The sequence below is a fragment of the Phocoena sinus genome, chromosome 2 (genome assembly GCF_008692025.1).
Source record: "Phocoena sinus isolate mPhoSin1 chromosome 2, mPhoSin1.pri, whole genome shotgun sequence".
Classification (NCBI taxonomy): domain Eukaryota; kingdom Metazoa; phylum Chordata; class Mammalia; order Artiodactyla; family Phocoenidae; genus Phocoena; species Phocoena sinus.
In genome coordinates, this window is record NC_045764.1 from 31,985,197 (window position 1) to 32,011,242 (window position 26,046).

The 26,046-nt window shown below is 48.1% G+C and overlaps 1 protein-coding gene across 1 annotated transcript in view; it reads right to left on the reverse strand.

Annotated features, from left to right (window-relative positions):
* TRPM1 (transient receptor potential cation channel subfamily M member 1) overlaps positions 1–21,969 on the reverse strand; it is a 116,942-nt gene extending 94,973 nt beyond the window's left edge. Inside the window, exons 1-3 of the mRNA XM_032621675.1 lie at positions 21,798–21,969; positions 19,379–19,422; positions 19,164–19,253 (exon numbers count right to left, since the gene is read on the reverse strand). Of these exons, the coding sequence (XP_032477566.1) occupies positions 19,164–19,253; positions 19,379–19,422; positions 21,798–21,969 (306 nt within the window). The remainder of the gene's footprint in view (positions 1–19,163; positions 19,254–19,378; positions 19,423–21,797) is intronic.
* Between the last annotated feature and the right edge of the window lie 4,077 nt (positions 21,970–26,046).

The following is a 26,046-nucleotide window of genomic DNA, read 5'->3' on the forward strand; positions in this document are numbered from 1 at the left end:
ACTAAATGATCACAATCAAGAATGATAACCCTTTGGCTGAAATGAGGACCCATGATTCCACACCAGTATAAATTCATACATAAATAAACACATAAGGGAGATGTGAAAGCTGTTTCTTCCGTTTACTAGTCATCTAATAAATGCAGAAAGAATGATGGAACTAGAAAAATCACCATTTGGCAACCGTCGAGAATCTTCGATGAAAGCTACAAGTAGGTGGTAAAAGTCTGAAGAGCAGCGGTACACTTATATAGCCGCAAAGTATCTCCCATCGATAGTCATTAATTACAAAGAAGACATGAGTAACCTGACAGTGGAGAAATCTGGTGAACACCACCTAACATAAAGTAAGCATCACCAGCAAGGAAACCAATCTTCACCACCAGCCTCCAGACGATATGCACTGAGAAGAACAAAAAATGCCAAAAATGCATAACCTGAATCTAATCGGGAGGAAACCTTAGACAACCCAAATTGAGGGGCATCCTGGATAATAACTGACCTATATTCTTCAAAAGTCTCAAGGCTGTGAAAGTCAAGGAAAGATGGGAATGGTTGCAGAGGCCGTAGAGACATGACCCTGGAATGCCCTTGAGTCTCTCACCCCGCCCCTTGGCCCCCTTTGGCCCCGCCCCATCCTCTCTGGGTCCCACCCTCTGATCCCTCTCTAGGCCCCACCCCTGCATAAGAAACCAACAAGTGGGCCCTTCCCAGGAATCTCTTAACAACACGGTGTGGGAAATCAGAAAGCCAGTGTCCAGCCCCTTGAATAACTAGGCTCAGGCCCCCCATCATCAAAAGGGGGGAACGCCATCATCTGCCCTGCAGGATTTCATACGCTGAGGTGGGTGAGGAGCTTGGACAGCGGTAACGCGACTCTGATTTATTCAGGTCTGTTTTCTCACAGGCAGCGTTTAAACGCCATCACCACCGAGGGCCCCAATTCTTCCTTGGTGCAGGTCTGGGGTGTCCGTGGCCCCTCCAGGAGCATCGGCCTTGCATCCTGACCCCCAGCTCGGGAGGGAGCTTTTCAGAGGGCGCCCAGCACTGGCCCTGCTTGTGGCCCTGGGCAGGGACAGCAGCTGGTGTGCACGCTGCTCCTGGCTCAACCCACTTCCCTCTGCTTCACCGAAAATCCATTTTTTTTCCTAAGGAAAAAGCTGGCATGTGACTGACATACTTTCCCTGAGGAAAGAAAGGCTTTGCTTTAGTATTAACTCTTAATTGTTTAAAAAGCTTAGTTAAGAAAAATAGCCTCAGTTCAAAATTCCAAGTTACTGCTTAGTCTCCAGAAATGTTCTAGAATCTTCCGGGGATGAACGAGCGGTCCAAGAGCCACTCACTCTTTCCTGCAGTCATGCCTCACAGTGTCCAGACTCTGCTCAAAAGTTGCCTTCGGGGAGGCTCTCTGACTCCCCAGCCCCCAGCCCCCGCGTCCTGTTTCTATACCCCTCCCTCTTTCCTCTGCCCCCTCCCCTCCCACAAAAGCCACAGAAGCCCCAGCCCTGCTCAGTCCTCCGCATGAGTGCCCAGCGGAGGGGAGGTGCTCACTATCGCATGGTTACTAAGGGAGTGATTCAATAGCCCAGGTGGAGCATCGCCAGAGCCGCGGGCAGCGGCCTGTCCCCGGGCCCCCGCGGGCCGGTGGTGCACACAGGGCAGGAGGTCACCCAGTCACCCGGGAGAGCCTCAGTTCACGTGGGGTGAGCGCAGCCTCAGAGGCCGATGCAGGTGAGAGCAATGGGTGGAGGCCCCTCGGTAAACAGTCCTACCTCCCCTGCTGAGGACACACTCCCAGGGCTGAGTCAGCTAAGGTATTAACAAAAGGCGTGGACTCGCTGAAAGGAAAGCAGAGCCTCCCGGGGTTCATTCATAAACCCGCCTGGTACTCCCCGCCCCCTCAGGTTAGGTCCCGCCCCCTCATCTGAAATATTCCTGTCCATCAGAAATGGTTGCTTAAAATGCTTTGGGGGCAAGATAACGGGAACATCTGCCCTGGGGATTAGGATCCCACCCGAGACAGTGCACGAGGCTGAGTGAGGGACCGCGGGGGCACTGCCCACTGCACTGAGCTGAGACTTTCCCTGCTCTGAAGGGGGCACTGCCTTGCATACTCCTGAGCTTCAGCTGGGATAACACTTGTACAATATTTGGGAAATACTACATTTAAATGGAAATCCTCATATGTTCCAAGACCCCTCGTGGATGCCCAAAACCCAGATGGTACCGAATTCTGTATATACGTTTTTTCCTATGCATACATACCTATGATAAAGCTTAATTTTTAAATTAGACACAGTAAGAGATTAACAACGATAAGTAAAAATAAAACAATTATAACGATATATTGTAATGAAAGTTATGTGAACATGCTTTCTCTCCCTCAAAATATCTTCGTGTGGTGTACTCACCCTTCTTCTGATGATGTGAGATGATAAAATGCCTATGCGATGAGATGCAGTGAGGTGAATGCCACAGACACTGCGACATAGCATTAGGCTGCTAAGGACCTTCTGACCACAAGTCAGAAGGAGGATCGCCTGCTCCAGGTGACCCTGGATCATGCAGCCGTGACGGTATCTGTGGCTGGATGTCAGCATCAGACCACATCCATGGCTGGAGATGCTGGATGCGATGGATCAGGACAGCGTGAGATTTCATCCTGCTACTCAGAACAGCATGGCAACTCAAGACTTGTTTATTTCTAAAGTTTTCCATTTAATATTTTCAGACTGGGTTGATCCCAAGTAACTGAAACTGCAGAAAACAAAATCACGGATGAGGGGGGACGACTGCATTTCTATCACAGGGTAGTAGGATACAAACAGAAACAGAGGTGGTGTGTCAGCAAGGCTTCAACTGGTGGTTCAGAGACCACCAGGGGCTGGGAGCTCAGGGAGTGGGTAAGTGCAGGGAGTTAAGTCTCAGAGGGTGGGCAGGATTTGGAGAGGTGGGTGGAAGACGCTTGGGGCCGGGGCGTGGTGGGCTGGGTGGAGCAGCAGGTGAGAAGCAGTACAGTGAGGACAGGTTTGGAGAGCGGAGGGGGAGGGGTGGTACCAAGGAGCAGAAAGGCAAGGGAACGGGGTTTGGGGGGGAGGGCAGATGCCTTGTGCCACCCCGCATCTGAGTAGGAGGGGGGCTGGGCTGTGGAGGGGCAGGAGAGGACCCAGCACGAGAGGAGCGTTTGAGTGGGGGCTTCTCTTGGTAAGGGAAGAGCAGGCACAGACCAAGCTGCCATATCTTCGTACACCCCGTGCTCTGTGCGAGCCTGTTGTGTGGCCAGTGTGAGGCTGCGTGCAGGGCCACCGGCTGGGGTGGAAGTGAGCCAGGCTTCCATTGCCGTCAGGTAACAACTCATGGCCAACGAACAAGGCAGCAAATAAGCCAGAGCACTGCAGATTGGGGAACAGTAGGAAGGGACAAGAGAAGAGGGTATGAAAGAGTACGGGGCGTGCACATGGGGCCGGGGCCTTGTTGGATTGGGAAGTCTTTGCCAAACACGTTCCACATTTCAACTGAGAACGGAAAGACTGGCAGAGAATTCTAGGGGGAGGGAACCGTGTGTACTGAGGGAACAGTGTGTAGTGGGAAGAGCTGCAGGGTTGGGGGGTGGCTGAGGGGCTTGGGCTGGGAATGTGGAATAACTGGTGACTGGGGAGGCAGGTGGGGCTCATTCTGCAGGGCCTTTAGGCCACAGTGACTGGTGAGCAGGGAGTGGCATGAGCTGGTGAGACTGGATTATACATGGGCAAACGGGGGCAGGGCACCCGTGGGAAGACCGGAGTGTGGTCCAGGCCAGAGAGGTTGGAGGCCGGGGCTAGGCTGGGAGTGGGTGGGCGGACAGGAGATACTCGGTGCGGCTGGCAGGCGGAGAAGGGACCTGCTGCCCGTGAGGATGGAGGGAGGGGAGGAGCCCAAGCACGACCCTGGGTTTCTGGCTGGCGGAGCAGGCGGCTGGTGGTGTGATTTGTGGAGGGGGCCACGCAGGCCCAGCCTGAGGAGGAGAGCCAGCTCCCAGCAGTGGACACTGTAGGCTTCAGGCGCCCACTGGACCTGCAGGGAGGGCAGAGGTGTTGTGTAGCAGCTGGTGGCACCAATGGGACTCAGCGCACAGGCGATATCTAGATAATGCTAGACAGTGAGAATCACTGGGATTGCTTGCTGATGGAGAGACTGCAGGAAGAAGAGAGGAAGGCGGAGGCCCTGAGCCCCCAGGAGCAGCGGAGGGGGCTGAGGATGCAAGGCCGGGGAGGCGGAGGACAGACACAGCGTCTCGGGGGCCTCGGAGTGCTGTCTACCAAGAACCGTGTGCCCACGATGGGCCGGAAGGTGTGGGAGGGAAGTGAGAGGGGAGTGGGCTGATGGGTGTGGGAACGGGCCCTGACACCTTGTTTGTTTGTTTTGCGGTATGCGGGCCCCTCACTGTTGTGGCCTCTCCCGTTGCGGAGCACAGGCTCCGGACGCGCAGGCTCAGCGGCCATGGCTCACGGGCCCAGCCGCTCCGCGGCATGTGGGATCTTCTCAGACCGGGGCATGAACCCGAGTCCCCTGCATCGGCAGGCGGACTCTCAACCACTGTGCCACCAGGGGAGCCCTGTTTGTTTGTTTAAAGGAAGGAAAAAAAGAAGGAAGTATCTGCTACAAACATGACCGAGGTAACCTTTGTACGATCCGGGGGGTGGTCACAGGATGCTCGATCATCCTCTGGGATTTTTATGTGGCTTTAGCGCAAAGACCTGACAGCCAGCCTCACCCCCTGGGAGAGGTTCCCCGGGAAGGAGGGGCACCAGGACGTTCTGGAACAGGTCCACGTAGACGGGGAGGAGCCTCTGGGGAGGGTGCAGGAGGGTAGGGCAGGCTGCAGGGGGACACCCTGGAGAAGGCAGGGCTGGGATGGGGGGACAGGGGAGCTGGGGAGGGGAGGGTGGGACCGAGGCAACAGGGCAGCCGGCCTCGGCCTCAGGAAGTGGTTGGGAACCTAAGAGCTGGTTTGCTGCTGGGCGAGTCTCTGTTTACTCAGCAAGCCCTGTTTCGTGGGCCAAAATTAACAGCAAATGCCACAGTGAAATGACTGATTTGTGGACCAATTTAGCTGAAAGAAACCACTGTCCTCATGTGTCTATTTAGAGCAGACGCCTCACGCTCTCATCCCACAGCTGCACTTGGCCCACACGTGGACTTGGTTTGACCTTGTATTAAGAGAAGAATTAGCTGTTGTTATTAACCGAGAAGGAGAGTCCTTTGTGAAAACCTTGACTTCCGGCTGCTCTGGACCGCCCTGGGGACGTGGGGACTCTGGCTGATGTACTGCAGAGCTGCAGAGGGCAGTGGGTCACCACACACCCCGCCCTGCTCTTGCCTGGCCGCTGGGGGCACCTGCAGGCCCCACCTGGGGCCTGGGAACTCTCCAGAGCGCTGGCACAAACCACCCATCTTCACGTGCACAGAGGATTAAAACCCACAATCCTTCCTTCCCGCCCCACACTCTACCCTCTCACCCCACCACTGTAGGAGGCCCTGGCCCCAGGTCCAACGGGTCGCTTCTGGGTGGTTTGGCTGAGACTCCCCACTGTGGCCCTTCAGGGAGACTCTTGGGTCAGGCAGACCCCCACCCCATCATTTTAGCCCCAGGTCTGGAATCTGAGCAGAGAGCTCCTGCAGGTCACACCCCTGCCTGGGGGTCAGATGTCTCTGCTCCCCATTTACAGGGTTGCACAAAGCTAAGCCAGGCAGACACTCCTCAACACAAGCTGTGCTTTACAGCTGTGGGTGGTCTTCCTTCCCCCTCATAGGATGGACTCAGGGACAACCCCTGCTTTTGGGGATCACACTTTTGAAAGAGGTCGTGCCCTGGGACATGCCTTGTTCTGTGAATGGGGGAAGCCACCAATTTCTGGGCACCAGAACCTGCAACACCCTTACAGCCTTCTTCTTCCAGAACCAGAGACCCGTATCTAGGTAGTGTGTATTCAGGCCAGGGTCCACCCCTCTCCTGGAATGGGTTAGCAGGTGCTGAGTGGAGCCAGCCCTCCTGATGGTACCTTCCCCTGCCCCTACGTACAACCTGGCCCAGAAACTTGCTTCTGGAAAGGTGTCCTCAGAGTCTGGGCCAGTGTTCCTTAAAGTGTATTATGGGGGAGGTTGTTAAAGATGCAGCTATTTGGCAATTATGGGATGTGAGGAAATATTTACACATCATATATCTGATAAGGGATTAATATCCAGAATATATAAAGAACTCCTACAACTCAACAACAACAAAAATAAACAACCTGATTTTAAAAAGGGCAAAAGGGACTTCCCTGGTGGCGCAGTGGTTAAGAATCTACCTGCCAATGCAGGGGACACGGGTTCGAGCCCTGGTCTAGGAAGATCCCACATGCCACGGAGAAACTAAGCCTGTGCACCACAACTACTGAGCCTGCACTCTAGAGCCTGTGAGCCACAACTACTGAAGCCCGCATGCCTAGAGCCCATGCTCCGCAACAAGAGAAGCCACCTCAATGGGAAGCCTGTACACTGCAACGGAGAGTAGCCCCCGCTCGCCACAACTAGAGAAAGCCTGCGCACAGCAATGAAGACCCAACGCAGCCAAAATATAACTAACTAAATAACTAAATAAATAGGGCAAAAGACTTGAATAAACATTTTCCAAAGCAGATATACAAATGGCCAACAGGTACATGAAAAGATGCTCAACATCACTCATCATTAGAGAAATGCACATGAAGACCACAGTGAGATACCAGTTTACAGCATTTCTATGGCTACTATCAAAAGAAAAAAAAAAAAAACCCAGAAAATAACAAGTGTTGGTGAGGACATGGAGAAATTGGAACACTTGTGCACTATTGGTAGGATTTTAAAATGGTGTGTTTGCTGTGGGAAACAGTGTGATGGTTCCTCAAAAATTAAATAGAGAATTAAATTAAATATAGAATTATCATATGACCCAGTAATTCCACCCCTGAGTATATACCCAAAAGAATTGAAAGCAGGGTCTTGAAGAGATATTTGTACAGCCATGTTCATAGCAGCATGATTCACAGTAGCTAAAAGGAGGATGCCACCCAAGTGTCTATCAGTGGATGGAAGTGTGGTCTATCCCTACAAGGGAATATTATTTAGCCTTAAAAAAGGAAGGAAATTCTGACACCAGCTACACTATGCATGAACCTTGAGGACTTTATGTGAAGTGAAATAAGCCAGTCACAAAAGGACAAATACTGTCTAATTTCACTTATATGAGGTCCCTACAGTTGTCTAATTCAGAGAGATAGAAAGTAGAAAGGTGGCTGCCAGGGGCTGGGGGAGGGGAAATGGGAAGTTAGTGTTTAATGGGGGCAGAGTTTCAGTTTGGGAAGATGAAAAAGCTCTGGAAATGGATGGTAGTGGTGGTTGCACAGCAATGTGAATGTACCTAATGCCAACGAACTGTACCCTGAAAAACGGTTACAATGCTAAATTTTACGTTTTGTGTACTTGACCACAATTGAAAATAAAAATTTTAAAAAACCACAGAAAATCAAAACTACAATGAGATATCATCTCACACCGGTCAGAATGGCCATCATCAAAAAATCTACAAACAATAAATGCTGGAGAGGGTGTGGAGAAAAGGGAACCCTCTTGCACTGTTGGTGGGGATGTAAATTGATACAGCCACTATGGCGAACAGTACGGAGGGTCCTTAAAAAACTTAAAGTAGAACTACCATACGACCCAGCAATCCCACTGCTGGGCATATACCCTGAGAAAACCATAATTCAAAAAGAGTCATGTACCAAAATGATCATTGCAGCTCTATTTACAATAGCCAGGACATGGAAGCAACCTAAGTGTCCATCAACAGATGAATGGATAAAGAAGATGTGGCACCTATATACAATGGAATATTACTCAGCCATAAAAAGAAACAAAATTGAGTTATTTGTAGTGAGGTGGATGGACCTAGAGTCTGTCATACAGAGTAAGTCAGAAAGAGAAAAAACAAATACTGTATGCTAACACATATATATGGAATGTAAAAAAAAGAAAAAATGGTCATGAAGAACCTAGGGGCAAGACGGGAATAAAGACGTAGATGTAGAGAATGGACTTGAGGACACGGGGAGGGGGAAGGGTAAGCTGGGACGAAGTGAGAGAGTGGCATGGACATATATACACGACCAAACATAAATAGATAGCTAGTGGAAGCAGCCACATAGCACAGGGAGATCAGCTTGGTACTTTGTGACCACCTAGAGGGGTGGGATAGGGAGGGTGGGAGGGAGGGAGATGCAAGAGGGAGGAGATATGGAGACATATGTATATGTATAACTGATTCACTTTGTTATAAAGCAGAAGCTAACGCAGCATTGATATCCTGGAATGAAGGCCTCGTGGGACCAATTCACATCTGCTTATGCATATGATATCTACTTACAACATCTGCTTATGTCGGATATAACACTAATAAAGATGTTAAAAAAAAAACCTGCAGGTATCCGGGCTCCACTCCAGGCCCTGGAATCAGAATTGGGGGCCGAGGACTCTGTATTTTAACAAGCTTTTGAGCCCCACTGCCCGTGCTGCGCTCAGCTTCCTGCCCCTCCGTTTGGGTCTTTCCTCTCAAGGAACTGCATGTTCCAGCGTAGGAGAGACAGGTCAGAGGAGATGCTTCTGAGGGCAGGCCTGCCTCTGGACCCCAGGGAAGAAATCCGGGCTCACTCAGAAGCTGCTGAGTGGGTGAAATGCTCTTGGACCTTTCTCGGGTGATGGGCGGGGGCCGGGGTTAGGGTGAGGCCAGTCACGCACTCATGTTGGGGCACCGCAAATTCAGTGACTAGGTAAATAACATTTCACACAACATTAAAAAAACAAAATCAATGCAAAAAATCCTTGGTGAACACAGTATCAGTATTTTAAAGGCAGGCTGGTTGTTGCTTGCTTTGTGACCTTGCAATATTGTGCAAAGGTCATTTCTGATCAGCTCAGAGTCCTGGGGCTGGGAGTCCCCTGGGTGGTTGTGTGAGGGTTGACAATGACATGCCAGCGTGTAGGGCAGTGCCAGGCCTTATATATAGTCATTCTTTTTGATCGTAGAGTTCTTATTAACTTTCCCCCATGCAGTTCAAATCAGGGGAGCGTATTCTGAGGAGTTCCTATAGAGGGCGCATTGGTCATTCTCCCTCAGACTCCAACATGGCTGGCACCTGGCCCACAACAGTGGCTAGTGACCCTGGCAGGCTGACCCTCCTGCTGGCCACATGGCTGCTGGATGGCAGTGGTGAGGTCCATGTTGCGTGGACCTGGGCTCACAACCCAGAAGGCACGTTCCTGGGGGCATGGGGACGGGGGCAGAGACGGGCCTGAGAGCCACCCTGGGTTCCTGTGACACAAAGAGGCTAGGGACAGATGGCCCGGAGGATGGTTACTGCAAGGCCAGCAAAGCTTCAGCTCCAGGGCCCCGCACTTAAAGAGCCTCTCCAAGACCTGAAACCTGATTTGAAACTCGAATTTTCTGTTCTTTTCCTTAAAGCATATATGCTTTGGGGCCCTCAAGTGACCCAGGTGCACCCCTGTTTGCCCCTGTTAGTGAGCAGGGTACCTGCAGTGTGAGGACCAAAGACGGGGGGGCTGGCCTGGAGCCAAGGGGTGGGGGGGGCAGGGGTGGGACATTTCCATGCTGTGGTTTGGTGATGGTGGTGGTGGGGAGGGTGTGGTTTTTTTCTTTGCTTAAAATTAAGAATAAACAAATTAAAACGCCTAAACAAATATGTGCTTGATGGAACAAATTGAAAAGATTTAGACATCTCTAAAATAAAGTAATTCTGTCTTTCCCTCTCCCACCCTAGCGTCCAGCAGTTGACCCCGTTAACGGTTGGCGTGTGCCCTTCTGACACTTCCTCCCACTTATTCATACACACATATGCTTGTAAAGAACCTTCTAGAAATGAAACGTTAGCGATATTTACAGGCCTATTTTTAAGCAATGGTATTCCATTGCTTCCTGAGTGTTCTCTGCAGGGAACTGTCCTGGAAAGAATGTTCCCGATGGGCCTGGACTTGTGCCTGGACATTTCACTATTAAAGCCCTTTCTTTGGGTTGAGGCTTTGAAGGTGACCCTTACAGCCAGAATACAATAAATGGCAGGGTGGGAAGAAAAGGACCTTGGACTTGGACATTCCTGAGTCACTGTGTCTTATCTTTATGACCTTTGGCCAAGTTATTTAAATTTCCTGAGGATTGATTACCTTGTCTGCAAGGTGGGGTGGCTGGGAGGAGTACAGGTTGATATTAAATAAACGGTTTTCCAGTTTTTTAAATCAGCATTAACTGAAAGAAAGGAACAAGGGTAAGGTCTTAGCGAACGTGTGAAGGCCCAGCATCTGTCAATGGGGGGCGTGGGCATGAGAACACACTGTTCTTAATTCCCTGGTCCATGGCAGAGGAAACAGGAGGCCAGGATGGCAGGGCTGAGGGCCCACCAGGCACCTGGCCAGCTGCCTCAGGACTGGGGACACCGCCATGAGACAGAACCTTCCCTCCAGGACCCACGGGCCAATCATCAACCCTAATGATGTTGGACATAAGTTTGGTTTGTGTTTTCTCCCAGGCTTTCATTCTCCAGTGTTCTCCACTCTGTCCTCAGTGTTGTGACAGCATCATCCCTGCTGAGGGGGTTTCCTGGGGCTCTGAGGAAGGGCGTGCACACATCAGCCCGTGACGGTGTCTCATGCAGCAGACTGGCCGGTTTGCAAGAGTCAGCTCCTCGGGACTGGGAGCCAGGCTGGGGCAGATGGGAGGCAGGACCCAGGGAGCGGGCAGTGGTGGGCACTCCTGAAGGGGGTTGGGCAGGAGGCTGGGCATGGAGGAGGGGGGTGTGGCCTAGGACCTAAATTAGGTTCACACGTTTGCTGTGTCCTCTCAGGCTATCCTGACCCATGTGGCCAGTAGTGACTCATGGCCAGTGTCTGGGCTGCTTGGGTATTAATAGTGAGTGTGCCGCACCCCACCCAGCATTTAGAACTTGGGAGAGTTATGTCAGAGAAAAAGTTCTTCAAAGGTCTCTGGGAGATTTGCAGCCCGGGCCCGCTGGGAGTCAGGGGAGAAGGCCAGCACTCAGGGACTTCACACGAGCAGCTTATGGAGCCCCTGATGTGGTGGGCTCTGCAGGCTCCAGATGTGCTGCTTTGACCCGGCCTCCCATCCCCTGTGGAGGGGGAGCTCCAGGTGGGCATGTTCTCATCATGAAGGTGTGTGCGGTGTGCTGGGATGGGGCATGGGGGGGGGGGGCAGGCCCTTCTCTCTGGAAGACAGGGGATGGCCTTGCAGGGTGGGGCAGGCAGAGAGAGGGCATGGGGAGAATTTGGTTGGGTGCAGGAGTGATAGGGAAAGAGCTCTTGGAAGAGGGAACAGCAAGGACAGAGCGGAACACTAGACCCCCTTTCTCTGCTGTGATGGTCACAGTGACAGCTGCTCAGAGCTGAGATGCAGTGGGGATGGGGCCACACAGAGACCATGGGCTCCCTCACTGTGTTTTACAGATGAGGAAACAGGCAGTAGAGGAGTTGTGGCTTTGGTAGGGGCTCTAGGAGGTGAGGGGGCATGGAGAGGGGAGACAGAGTGGCATAGTAGAGCCACCAGCTCAGCCAGTCTCATGGCAGGTGGCCGGCCTGAGCCCCCTGCATGGCTCTGTCCCCCATCACACATCCATCTCCTCTGGCAGATTCAAAATATTTTCTCCAAAATGGGCAGATGCTTTGAGGTCCTCCTTTGAGGATAGAGAACAGTTCAGCATTGTCTGGGGAAGTGGAGCAGGTTCATGGTCCACGGTCCAGTGGTTCTGCACTGAGGTTGACCCCACACATGCTCGTGTGCACCAGGACACACACGTGTTCATAGCAGCACCATATTGACAGCCCCAAGGGACAGCAATCCAGATGCCCAGCTGCAGTGGGGTCTACAAATACATCACCATATATTCACACAAGGGAATATTATATGGCAATGAGAACAGACAAACTACAACTACCATATGACCCCAAAAACAACCCAAAGCAAAAGAAACAAGTCACCAAAGACATATACATTCTCTTTATGTAAAGTTCAAAATCAGATGAAGTGAAACAATGTATTGTGTAGGGATATAGATGAAGTCCAAAATGAAACAGTAGCAAAGCTCCCCCAAAATGCACGTAAAAACTACTAGAGCTAATAAACAAATTCAGCAAAATTACAGGGTCCAAGACCAACACACAAGAATCAGTTGTGTTATAATAAACAGCAATCAACAATCCTAAAAGGAAATTAAGGAAACAATTCCATTTATATTAGCATCAAAAAGAACAAAATATCTAGAAATAAATTTAGCCAAGGAGGTGAAAGACTTATGCTGAAAACTACTGAAAGAAAGAAGACATAAATAAATGGAAAGACATCCAATGTCCATGGGATGAATTAATATTGTTAAGATGGCAGTACCACTCAAAGTGACCAACAGATTCAGTGAAATCCCTGTCAAAATTTCAATGGTCTTTTTTTTTCAGAAATGGAAAAGTTGATCCTCAAATTCATAAGGAATTGCAAAGGGCTCCAATAGCCAAAGTAATCTTGAAGAAAAGAATAACAAACTCAGAGGACTCACATTTCCCAGTTTCAAAATTTCAAATCTACACTAATCAAAAAAGTATGATACTGGCATAAGGATAGACCTATAGAACAATAGCGTAGGATTGAAAGTCCAGAAATAGACCCATACATATATGGCCAATTGATTTTTGACAAGGTGGGGACCAAGATCATTCAATGGGGGAAAGGAAAGTCTTTTCAACAAATGGTGCTGGGAAAATTGGATATCCATATGGAAAAGGATGGATTTGGACTCCTATCTCATACCATATACAAAAATTAACTCAAGACAGACCAGTCCTAAATGTAAGAGCTAAAACCATCACACTCTTAGAAAAAAACATAGGGGTAAATCTTCACGATCTTGGTTTTAGCAACGGATTCATATACTCATGCTTTTGGTATAATACGATAATTGAAGAAATAGATAAACTGGATTTCATCAAAATTTAAATGTTTGTGCTTCAAAGGACACTACCAAGAAAGTCAAAGACAACCTACAGAATGAGAGAAAAATATTTGCAAATCATATATTTGGCAAGGGTCTAGTATCCAGAACATATTAAAAAGTCTCACGGGCTTCCCTGGTGGCGCAGTGGTTGGGAGTCCGCCTGCCGATGCAGGGGACATGGGTTCGTGCCGCGGTCTGGGAAGATCCCACATGCCGCGGAGCGGCTGGGCCTGTGAGCCATGGCCGCTGAGCCTGCGCGTCCGGAGCCTGTGCTCCACAACGGGAGAGGCCACAGCAGTGAGAGGCCCGCGTACCGCAAAAAAAAAAAAAAAGTCTCAACTCAAAAACAAAAAGAGAAACAATCCAATTTTAAAAATGGGTGAAGGACTTGAATAGATATTTATCCAAGGCAGATGTACAAATGGCCAAACACATGAAAAGATGCTCAACATCACTAGTCATCAGGGAAGTGCAAATCATAACCATGAAGTACCATTTCACCCCTACTAGGATGGCCATAATAAAAGAGCTTCCCAAAACAAAAAGAAGTATAGCTGACCATTGAACAACACTGGTTTGAACTGCACGGGTCCACTTATGTGAGGATTTTCTCAGTGAATACAGTATCTGTATTTTCACTTTACAGATCTTTAACTGCATGTGGGGAAAAGTTTGTGTTTGATTGTAGAGCATAACGTGTGGAATCAAAAGAACTAGGGTTTGAGTCCTGATTCTAGCCAGACTTCTTCATTTCCTGCCCTTGGGTGAATCATTTATCACTGTGTTTGTTTTTGAGGCAGAGATAGCAGTATGTGGATAGCAGACTGTGCTGGGGGGGTCAGCACCTCTAACCCCCCACATTGTTCAAGGGTCAACGGTAATTAGTATTGTCAAGGATGTGGAGAAATCGGAACGCTCATACATTGCTGGTAGAAACGTTAAAATGATATGGCTGCTTTGGAAAAGAGGTTGGCAGTTCCTTAAAAAGTTAAATGTAGAATTACCATATGACCCAGTGGTTTCACTGCTAGGTAGATACCCCAAAGAATTGAAAACAGGTACTCAAAGAAGTACATGTACACTCGTGTTTGGAGTAGCACTATTCACAATAACTAAAAGGTGGAAATGGCTCAAAAGCCATTCAGGAAATGAATGGATAAGCCAACTGTGGTACATACATACAATGGGATTATTATTCAGCCACAAAAAAGGAACGAAGTACTGATACAGGCTACAATGTGCATGAACCTTGAAAATGTTATGTTGAGGGAGAGAAGCCAGACACAGTAATTCATCGTATGATTCCACTTAGATTAATAATTAACTAGAATAGATAAATCCATAGAGACAGAACACACACTGGTGGTTTCCAAGAGGGTGGGGGAAACGGGAATGGGAAGAAGTCACTGAATGGGTTCAGCATTTTAATTTGTAGTGATGGAAATGTTCTGATACCACTAAATACCACTGAGTTGTTCAGTTTAAAGTGGTTAATTTGATGTTATATGAATTTCATCTCAATAAATTATTTTTTAAACTTAAAACCATGTCAACCTCAAAGCAAAACAAGAGAGAAAAGAAAAGTAAAGGGGTGAGCATCACAAAAGTCAGGGTGTTTGTGGGAGAGGAGAGGAGAATCAGGGGGGTCCGAGTGGTAATACACAAGACATGCTTTGTTATTCTTCTTTAAACTGTATGCAGATATACACTTCTTATAAATATTGTATTTCATGGTAAAATATTGTAAAAGAACAAACTAAAGGAGGAGAGAGAAAAAGAATCACGTAGCAGGGGATGGATGCTTGGTTCAAGCTTCCCTTCCTCCCATTCACCAGCCCCTCCCTGGTTGCCTGGGAGCCTGGGGATGAAAACAGGGATCTTGGGGGTCCCTCCCCAGTGCCCCTTCCTGGCTTGGTCAGCATCACCCGGACAACTTGCTTAGAAGGGCAAGTGATTTGGGAAGGTGCTGATTACAGGGACTCCCTGTAGTTGCCTGAGATCCTGATCTGGTTTTCAGTGGTGGGGAGGGTGCAGTCCTGTGCCCATGGAAGAGAGGGTGGCAGGACCAGGCCAGTCCCCCTGTGCCCACCTGGCCCCGGTGGGGGATGCCCTCTCCTTTTCAGGAGTGCTTTCAGTCCTTCACAACCCCTTCAGGTTCCTGTCCCCCGGGCTTCCTCTCCCAGGATTCTCAGGACCTGTGAGGATGCCCAGAGCATGGGTGGCATGCGTGAACACAGACCCAGGCCGTAGACCTGTGAGGTGTCGGTTCCTGGGTAGTCAGCACTCGTATTCCCTCAGGGACTGTGGTGTGAACTGGGGCTCCCGGGGTGGGGAAGGGTACGGGACGCCATGCCATCAGGAGGCATACCCAAGGCGGCCAGCTGAGGAGCCAGCCTGCCTGGGCTGTCCCTTGCCCCGCTGCCTCTTTGCTGTGACAACACTTAACACATGATCCCATATCAGTAAGAACTAGTGTAATCGTAATTGTACACATGACAGAGTTAGGGTCTTCGCTGAGTGTTGTCTTCTGACCTCAGTCAAGGTGGTGCGGAGCTTGTTTGCTCACCTGCCCTCCAAGCCAGCCCTGCTGAAGGCGGGCACCTCTCACCCACATACCACTCTATGCGCCAAACGGATGGGCTGGAACCACCACCATGACAGCCATGGAGCTGGGCATTCAGGAACTCAGGAGTGTTTAGGCCAACCCTTAGGTTTTACTTTGGTTTTAAGGGGACTGAGATCCAAATCCCAAGGTCAGTTGGTGGCCAGTTTGGCTGAGAGCCAGCATCCCTCTCGCAGACCTCTGGCAGCATGTCTTTGGAAGGGAGTGGGACAGCATCTGTCAGAGTCCAGTCACACACCCTTTGACCAGCACACCCACTTCCAGGGACCTGTTATCTGGAAATACCTTTACGTATACAAGGCCATGTATGGGTGTTCGTTGCAGTATCTTTTGAACTGAGTGAAAAATTGGAAAGCACCAATTTTTTATTCATCTACATTGGGGACTGGTTGAACCAATTATGATGGACCATATCATGCACTTATAAAAAAGACTAAAATAGAACTCTAAGTTCTAAAGTGTAACTGTCTCTATTATGAACCGAAAAAAAGCTGTAGTAAGATCTTTCTAGTACTATCCAGCTGTGCAAGAACCAACCTTGAGATGTAAACGTCTAGAATCCAACGTGGTAGCCATTGGCTACATGTGGCTTATTAGGCATCTGAAATCCAGCCCGGTCTGAGTTGAGATGTGCTGTGAGTTTAAAACAGCAAACTACCATTTGCTATGTCTAACATTAGACCTCAAAAAGAAAAGATGTTTGGCTGGATTTTGAAGACTTTGTATTCAAAAAATGACACAAAGTATCTCACTAATGTGCTTTTTATGTTGGCTACATATTGAAATGATCATATTGGGGATATATTGAGTTAAATATGTTTTTATATTAATTTCACTTATTTTGACATTGCTTCACCTCTTTTGGATGCAGCTACTCTACAATGTAAAATGATATCTGTGCCCCAGGTGATCGGGCAGCCCTAGTCCAGAATGACAGACATCAAACCACCAAGCGTGGTCAGCAGTGGGGAGTGGATTAGGAGAAGTGTGTGAAGCAGGACCTATACTTGGCTCTTCCACATGGTTGTACAACTTAACATATTCACATATCACTTTTACAACGAGTAACAAACAAAATAGGATGCTGTTGTCATGCTGTCTGGCCGGCATGCTTTCTACCTCACCATGCCTGATGAATTTGCCCGCTCTGATGCCCTGTCTCCACGGAGGCCATGGCCCATGGAGAGAGGCCATCCGCTAATTCAGCATTACCTTTACCTTGGGGCATATCAAGCATGACCAACCCTTGGGGAACAGAAGTGGGACACTCTGTCCTCCCCATGTTCATGGAGAAGGCAGACCAGGGGGGTGACAGCCAGAAGCAGTGGCCGGGAGACACCCAGCAACAAGAAGGCCCCAGCAGCTGCGGAAGGGAGTTCTGTGGGCTGACATTAGCTAGTTTTCTTTAAGCGTCTCTAACATAATAAATGCATTCTTCTCCCCTCCTTGGATAGCAATTGAAGACACAGTTTCTGGAAAACGGAAAGATAAATTCTAGTAGGTGCTTCCTATGGGAGCCTAGGAAACTTGCTGCTGTGTGTGACGTGTGCACCAGCCGTTTCCTGGACCCTGGTTGCTCTTAACGGATGCTGTCATCCATTCACTGACTGCTGAGTCTAATATTAAAGCTAGAGAAAGAGGGGCAGGTAAGATCCTTCTATGTCTCAACGTATCCCCGGTGACTCTTTTTGTTTTTTTTAACATCTTTACTGGAGTATAACTGCTTTACAATGTTGTGTTAGTTTCTGCTGTATAACAAAGTGAATCAGAGACTGCCTTTTTAATGGAGGTGTTAAGATGTTGAACCCCATTAATCTCTAGGTCAGAGACTAGGTCCAATTAGTCCCCTGGTTGAGGGCTTCTATGTTCCCAGGTCCAGAACTTACACACACACACACACACACACACACACACATACAGAATTATAGGACATCTTGAAAACATTTTCAAACAAAGCAAAAGAGAATTTTCTAAAAATACCTAACGCTCCAAGTTGAGAGGATTGTAAGTTAATAGAAAGTCTGTTTTGTTTTCACTTAGTTCAGAATGACGACTAACCGCTTAAGATGCCGGAGCATCATTCTGTGTCTTGTACTTATCAACTTTGCAAAGCAAATAAACGAGGTTGCAAAGAGCCAAACCAAACAAAATCCCAGACTTTTCCTGGAAAATAACCAATAAAACATAAACAATGACAGCAACACCCTCAACATTCATTGATGTTTCCAATTACATTTTTCTGGGGCCTAAAATACACGGCAGGGAGCGACCACTTTATGCTACAAATATCACTGCAAACGCCACGAATTAAAACTGCTGCGTGATGGTTTGCAAAATGTAATTTGGCGAACATTCCCAAAGACAACCCTTCCCCAAAATCAAACCCATATTATTCAAGTCCACTCCCAGAGAGGCCTATCTCCCTTCTTAATTCCTCCCTAAATACTTGATTCAGACAGAGCAAATTTGTCTTGTCTTTTTTTCTCCCGACCTCTCTCCCCTGTTTTATTCTCATCTCCTATCCCTGGTCAACCAGGAACAATTCCCGTGAATATTTTCATCCTTTCCCACATCCCCACTATTTCTGCTTATATTTGCTAAGGTTAAAAAAAAAAAAAAAAGATACAACTTCTGGTAACAAAAGGAAAATGTATCTGTTATAGAATATTGTTAAAGTAAAAGAAAAAGAAATGTACAAAGGAATAAATAAACATCATGCATACAGCCTTCATCTAAAATATTGGCTAACATTTCAACATATTCCTCGGCTTTTTCCTATAAATAGATTAGACGTGTCTGTGTGTATGTGTGTGTGTATGTGTGTAATGAGAAATATGATCATCCTACCTTGTCATTATGCATTTCTCTCTGTCATTTACAAAGTGACTACATTACATTTCATCCTGTGGACAGACCATGATTTATGTGCCCAATCCTCGATTTGGGGCATTTGGATTGTTTCCTATGTCTGACTGTAGTGAACAACGCTCTAGAATGTTGGCTTATATTTACATTATTCCTTTAGGATTATTTCCTTAGGATGGATCCCTAGACATGAAACTGTTGGACTTGGGCACCTACTGCGGAACTGCCTTCCACAAACCAGCTCCCACTACCCATGACAGTGAGAAGGAATCTCCACCTCTCTTCACAGCCGAATCAGTCTTTCCCCTGAGGTTTTAACTAATGGTTAAAATATTGGCTGATAAACGCCAGGAACTTCAGCGCTCTCGGAGGCTCTCGGGAAGACTCACATTCTCCGGGAAGCAAGAGTGGCGGTGCTAGGGACTGAGAGGCCAGGGTGCTGAGCCCTGGAGCTGGGGGCTTCTCAGCAGACCCCCGGCACCTGCATTTAGATGCTGAAGCCTGGTGATGGTCAGCTACAAGGGGCCTGTCCCCTCAGGGAGCATGGATTCATTGGCCATTCCCACATGACCTTGTCCAGCCAGCCTGAGCTTACCCACATCGGAGCTTACCTGCCGCAGTAGCGGGGTGGAGAGGGTGCAGCCGGCCTCTTTCGGCGTCCTCCTCTGGCCAGGCAGGAGGATGGCCGAGGAGGGCCCACCCTTTAAGAGGCAGCATCCGCAGGAAGAGCATGTGAGCCCCTATGCTGATCCCTCATGATCCCCATGAGGCTACGGTCTCGTGACCTTGCTCCCAGGCCTGGAAAGGAAACCATGGCCAAACCCACGCCAGGCTGCTCAATGGGGGATCCCACAAAAGCAGCCTTGGGATCTGGGGGGAGGGGAGGGGAAGGGAGTGAGAGCTTTCCCTTTGAAGTGACCCTCCCCCAACCAGCCCTTCAGCTAGAAATGTCAGCACTATTTGCATAATTGAGACAATTGGACAAAATGGTTCTTTCAGAAGCCCCTCATCAGGCGGGCGGTGCCCAGCCCTGGGGAGCTGGGGGAAGGCAGCACATGGCACTAATCATCACTAATCCTTTTTAGATCATCTGAAGCTGGACCAAAGGTTGAGGCGAACTCCAGTGCGAGGGCAGCGTGAGTCCCATGTGACTGTCATCCTTGTCTAGGCACCCCTAAGACTCACGGTCCCTACTCCATCAGCAGCCCGAGTGACCGGTATCCATAGTCACCCCAAAACCGCCCTAAGGAGAGCTTTTGGGGTTTGCTATAACGCATGGTTAAGCCAGTGATCAGTGAGCTTTCTCAGCCTGACAGGAAAGAAGAAATCCAAACCCTGAAATTCTCCCTTACGTGACCCTCCACGCAGGGGAGTCACCCACCCCAGCCCCCCACCTGTAAGTCTCCTCGGCCTGGGCTGCCTCCCTCATCACAGGAAGGGACAGAGGTGCAGACAGGTTGGACCCAAGGGCCGTTAGGGCAGTTCCCATTTTACAGATGAGGAGACTGAGGCTCATGTGAGTCACGTGGCTGCTTACCCAGAGAGCCTGTGAAGCGGGCAGGAGATTGACTGGCCCCGGCTGTCGTGTTCATCCCATAGAGCCCAGGGGCTGCAGCCTGAGCCTTGGACCAGTCCCCACCGCAAGCTTCAGGAGTTCATACCCACACCTGGGGGATGCCCAGGGGCTAGGGGAGCCTCTGAATTCTGCAGGTGGATGCAGGATTGGGCAGGGGGGCTGGGCCATTTTCTGGGGAGGGGGTCCATCCTTTGCTTTCAGCAGCTTCTCTCAGGTCTGTGCCCACCAAATGTTGACAACCTTGCCCCAGCAGAGTGGGTGCATGGGGGTTGCGGGGGATGAAGTGTGACTTCCGCCGTGCTTTGCCAGTGCACAGCCTGGGAGCGAGCCTTGCAGTGTCCGCCTGCCCGGCCGCTGCTCTGGCCCAGCGACAGGGTTGTTTGCCTTATAAACTGGTGATGGCTCTGCAGGCCTGATAGACTCATGACTTTTAGCAGGAGTCCCTCGGGGGCAGAGGGGATGCTGTAAGTGGCTGTATGTCTGACTGCATGGCCAAGGCAGAATTATTGATGCAGGGCATTCCTGGGACATCAGGAATCAGACTGGGAGCAGCCAGGGAGGCCCCACGGGAGGGGCCCCACCAAGGCTACAAAGCATGAAGCCACGTGGTCAGTGCCAAGGACAGCCCCATCCCAGCTGGCCAGTAAGTGCCTCTCCAGCCAGTGGACACGACTGTTAATGGACCCCTTCACAGGGTCAGATAACACAGAGAGAATGCGATCCCCAGACCTCTGCAAGCCAGCACCCCTCCTTCCTGGGGCCGGCACCCTGGGACTGCCACATGCAACATGGTGGCCTGAGCCCCGTCTGCCTGGTGACCGAGCGCTTGAAATGCAGCCGGTCCACACTGAGATGTGCTCTGAGCATAAAAAACACGGGATGGCCAAGACTGGTGGTAATATTTTTTACTGATTGCATGTTGAAATGATATTTTGGATGTTTGGGGTTGAAAATAATGTATTATTTTAAAAATATATTGTTAGTATTTTAATATATTTTATTTCAATATGTTAATTTTCAATATGATTAATCCTAGGAGGAAAGTAGGAGTCAATTTTATGTACTGTTTGATTCTAACTGTAAAAATATACTTTGAGAAAAAAGGACCAGAAAGTAATATAATATGCTAACAGGTTATGTTAATAAAAATATATGTGATTTTTTTCTCTATAAAAAAAATTTGCAATCTTATTTTTTTTCTGAATAAAATGTATTATTATTTTTTTTCACCTGCTTCTAGTTACTTTTTAAAAAAGTGACTACTAGAAGATTTGCAAAGATCTCTTGGGGCTCACTGCTGTGGCTCACATTATATTCCTGTTGGCAGGCTCTGAACCAGGGCTGCAGGGGGCAGGGGATCCTGGGCAGCATCCCCATTCTTGGGGGGTCTCTTCCTTGTATGGCAAGGTGCTTGGGAACGATGTCCTAGAGCTGTGGACGGGCTCTTAGTTTGTGAGGATTATTACGTGTCCAGGGAGCCGTCTGAGCCAATGACAACGGCACCAAGACCAGCGACAGGAAAGAAGCACCGGGCAGGTAGTTAAGTGGTACCAGGTCTGCAGTCTGTGAATTAATCCACTCAGTCGTCACCCCGCCTCAGAGGTGGGCGTACTTCTTCTCCTGGGTGAAGAATGAGGACACCGAGGCTCTGAGGAAGTGAGCAGCTTGCCTGTGGTCACAGGGTCACAGCTGGTGAGGGGAATGGGGACAGTGACCGTGCGTCCCTGCAGTGTGGACCCCTGAGAAGGCGGCAGGGGCGCCCCGGGTGGAGGCAGCGCCCACACTGTGTCTGGGGGGTCTTGGTTTGGGTTCCCTCCAAGGAGACTCGGCGACAAGCCCATGATGTTTTTCTCTTGGTCCTCTGTCCCCTGCATTTCCCTACCAACAGTGAGATCTCAAAGCCTGTTCCGGTCCAGGGAGGACTTCCTGGCAAGACTCACGGGTGGTGTCTGTCCTTCCACCTAATGTCGCTTTTCTCCCTTCTGTGAGGTCAGCGGACCTTGATGGCGATGGCCTACAGCCTGGACATCGCTAGGACTTGCAAGATGGTGACGTCATTCCACCATCCCTGTCTTGTTTATTAGCCTTGTTTATTCTATTCTTGTAGAATTCATCTACAAGAAGCTTCCCCTGACTTCGTCGGTTAACACTGTTCACACAGGAAAGGCAGGGAAAAGTTTTCCATTTCCAGAGTAATGAGTTTTTCCCTGGCACCCTTCCAAGGTGACTAACATGTTTCTTTTTCCAGAGTGTCAGCTTGAATTCATAGTTCATGCGTTGAACTTGAAACATACTTGATGCGTTTCAATCCACAACACTAATTTCCTTTACTGTTTCCTTACTGTTGTGAATTGTCCCAATTTCACATGGGCTCCTGAATCCTTCTGGCATGACACCAGGAGCATCTGAGAAGTTCCTTGCTATTGGGCTCATCTTGTACATTTCTTCCCCTAGACCTGGACTTGGCTATTCCTCCAAAGGAGCCATGGTTCTTTTTAGTGGGAAGTGGTATTTAGAAACCAGTATCCGCTTCTGAATTGAATTGTTTCTAGGTCTTTTCAGTAGTCAGAACTATGAAGTTTATGTATATATAAATATATAATATAAACAGTTCCCAAGTCAAAACTGCAAACAAGATTTGTTTGGAAGTGTCTGGCTACTATTTCTATCTCCCCCGTAGTAAACTTTAGTATCTCCCCACGATTAAACTTTAAAACATTTTTTTTGTTTTAATCTGTCTGCTTTTGAGTATTAGTATATAATATTAATTCTGTGTCTATATAGATACATGTATCTTTTTCACAGAAATGGTAGAGGACTTTACACACTTATTGCCACCTTGCTTTTTTTGCACTTCTCCACTTTTCCTGGGGATTGCTTAGCCGTATCTCATTTCTTTTTGTAGCTGCGTAGCCCAGATCCTTGAGTGAATGGATGAAAAATTGATTCAACCAGATGGACACTTAGGTGGGTTTTGGTCTTTAGAAATCACATAGCAACAAAAAGCCTTGTCACGTTCCTTTTGCATTTTGCCAGTCATCTCTAGTTTCGTAACAGTGAGATTACTGGGATTAAGGGTAAATGCACATGTAATTTTGCTAATATTGCAAAATTCCCCTCCATGGATGTTGTACCATCTTGCATTTCCACCAGCATTTTACGAGAGTTCTGTTTCCCTGCAGCCTTGTCTACACAATGTGCTGTTAAACTTTTGGGTTTTTTGCCAATCTTATTCAGAAATGGTGTCTCAGTAGAGTTTTGGTCTATAGTTTTCTTTTCTTGTGATGCTCTTGTCTGGTTTTTGTATCAGGGTAATCCTGGCTTCATAGAATGACTTGGGGAATGTCCTCTCTCTTCTATTTTCTGTAAGAGCTGGTGAAAGATTGGTATTAATTCTTCTTTACAAGTCTTGTGGAATTTACAAGCGAAACCATCTGAGCCTGGGGTTTTCTTTGTGGGAAATTTTAAAATTAATAGTTCAATCTCTTTACTTTTTATAGATCTATTCAGATATTTCTATTTCTTCTTGAGCCAGTTTCAATAATTTGTGTCTTTTCAGGAATTTGTCCGTTACATCTGGGTTTTTTATTTGTTGGCATGTAGTTGTTCATGGTATTCCCTTAAAATCCTTTTTATTTCTAGAAAAGCAGTAGTGGTATCCTGTCTTTCATTCTTGATTTTACTAACTTGAGTCTTCTCCCTTTTTTTCTTGGTTAGTCTAGCTGATTTATCAATTTTGTTGATCTTTTCAAAAAACCAACTTTTTGTTTCATTGATTTCTTCAACTGTTTTTTCTATTCTGTATTTTATTTCTTTCTACTCTAGTCTTATTTCCTTTCTTCTACTTGATTCGGGTTTAGTTTGCTCTTCTTTTTCTAGTTTTCCAAAGCTGAAGGTTGGATTATTGATTTGAGGTCTTTCATTATTAATATAGGTGTCCACAGCTATCAGTTTCCCCCTGAGCACTGCTTTAGCTGCATCCCATAAGTTTTAGTATGTTGTGCTTTCACTTTTCTTCATCTTAAAGTAGTTTCTAATTTTTCATGTGACATCTTTAGCCCACTGGTTGCTTAGGAGTATATAGTTTAAGGTCCACATGTTTGTGAATTTCTCATATTTCTCTCTGTCATTGGTTTCTAATTTAATTCCACTGTGGTTGAGAACATACTTTGTATGATTTCAATCCTTTTAAACTTACATAGACTTAGCATATAGTCTATCCTGGTGAATGTTCCATGTGAACTTGAGAAGAATGTGTCTTCTCTTGCTGTTGGGTGGAGTATTCTACTAGATGTCTGTAGGTCAATGTAGCTTTTTAAAAAATATTTTTATTTATTTATTTTTGGCTGCATTGGGTCTTCATTGTTGTGCTCGGGCTTTCTCTTTTTGCGGCGAGCGGGGGCTACTCTTTGTTGTGATGCGTGGGCTTCTCATTGCAGTGGCTTCTATTGTTGCGAAGCACAGGCTCTAGGCGCAAAGGCTTCAGTAGTTGTGGCACATGGGCTCAGTAGTTGTGGTGCATGGGCTTAGTTGCTCCGCGGCATGTGGGATCTTCCCAGACCAGGGCTTGAACCCATGTCTCCCATGTTGGCAGGAGGATTCTTAACCACTGCACCACCAGGGAAGCCCTCGGTATAGTTTTAACGTGCATTTATATTAGTGTGAATAAGTCTGGGCATCTTTCCATGTTTAAGGGCCGCCTGCATTCTGTTTCTGTGAACTTTCCACATGCCCTGATCATTTTATAGGGTTCTTTCCTCTGTGTTTAAATCTTGTTCATATATATTAAAGATGGCAAGCTTGTGACTATGATAAAGTGGCAGATATTGTCCCCCAGTTTGTCACATACGTCTCTTAACTTTACTTACTAGCCTTGGCCTCTTGCTTCCTTGCTATTTTCTGTCCACTTGACTCAATTCACCACTGACATAGCCTCTTCTATGCTGTGCAGAGATGTGGGAATGGCTCAGACATGACTCGCAAGGTTCACAGGCTAATGGGGGAGATGGCACCGACACCGACACACTGGAATACAAGGCAGACCATGGGATTCTTTCTAATCACACTTGCCAAGCCACAGGAAAATATGAAAGGAGAGAGAACTTGTTAAAAGAAGGGGGGGGGTTGCTTCATCTGGGCATGTAGTTTGGGTGCAAGTCCAGGTGGCAGATTTGAAAGGAGGCGCTTTAGGCAAAGAGCTGGAGGTGGGATACAGGAGGTCTGCAGGCAGGCCAGCAGGCCCTGTGGACTGAAGTATGGGTCCCAGGCTAGGACAGGTGATGGGGAGGGAGGGAAAGGAGAAAACCAGGCTCCGACGTGAGGGCGGGTAGGAGAGCCCGGGGGAGTGCCGAGGGCTCGGGCCAGCACTGGCCAAGCAAAAGTTTTGTGAATTCTGACCTGGAGGCCCTGTTCCAAATACCTTCCTTCTCAAAGTCTCATTTGAGGTAGGACTTATAACTGTGTGGCAAACTATCCTACTCCTGGGATCGGCTGCAGGGGTGAGCATCCACTTTCCGTATTTCTGAATTTTTTACATAAAGTTTAATACCAGATGGTGTTGACCTGTAAGTGACTCCATCAGCAGAATCTCTGAAATAAAGAAGCTAAAGTGGTAGATGTATTAAACAAATACATTTGCTTTGTAAATTAAACTCATGTTTCATCGAACAATGTCTCTACACATGAGGAAGGCTAGAGCAGAACTGAAAATCTTTGGTGTTGTGATCAAGGATAATCATAAAAATAAATAGGGCTTCCCTGGTGGCGCAGTGGTTGAGAGTCCGCCTGCCGATGCAGGGGACGCAGGTTCGTGCCCCGGTCCGGGAAGATCCCACATGCCGTGGAGCGGCTGGGCCCGTGAGCCATGGCCGCTGCGCCTGTGCTCCGCAATGGGAGAGGCCACAACAGTGAGAGGCCCG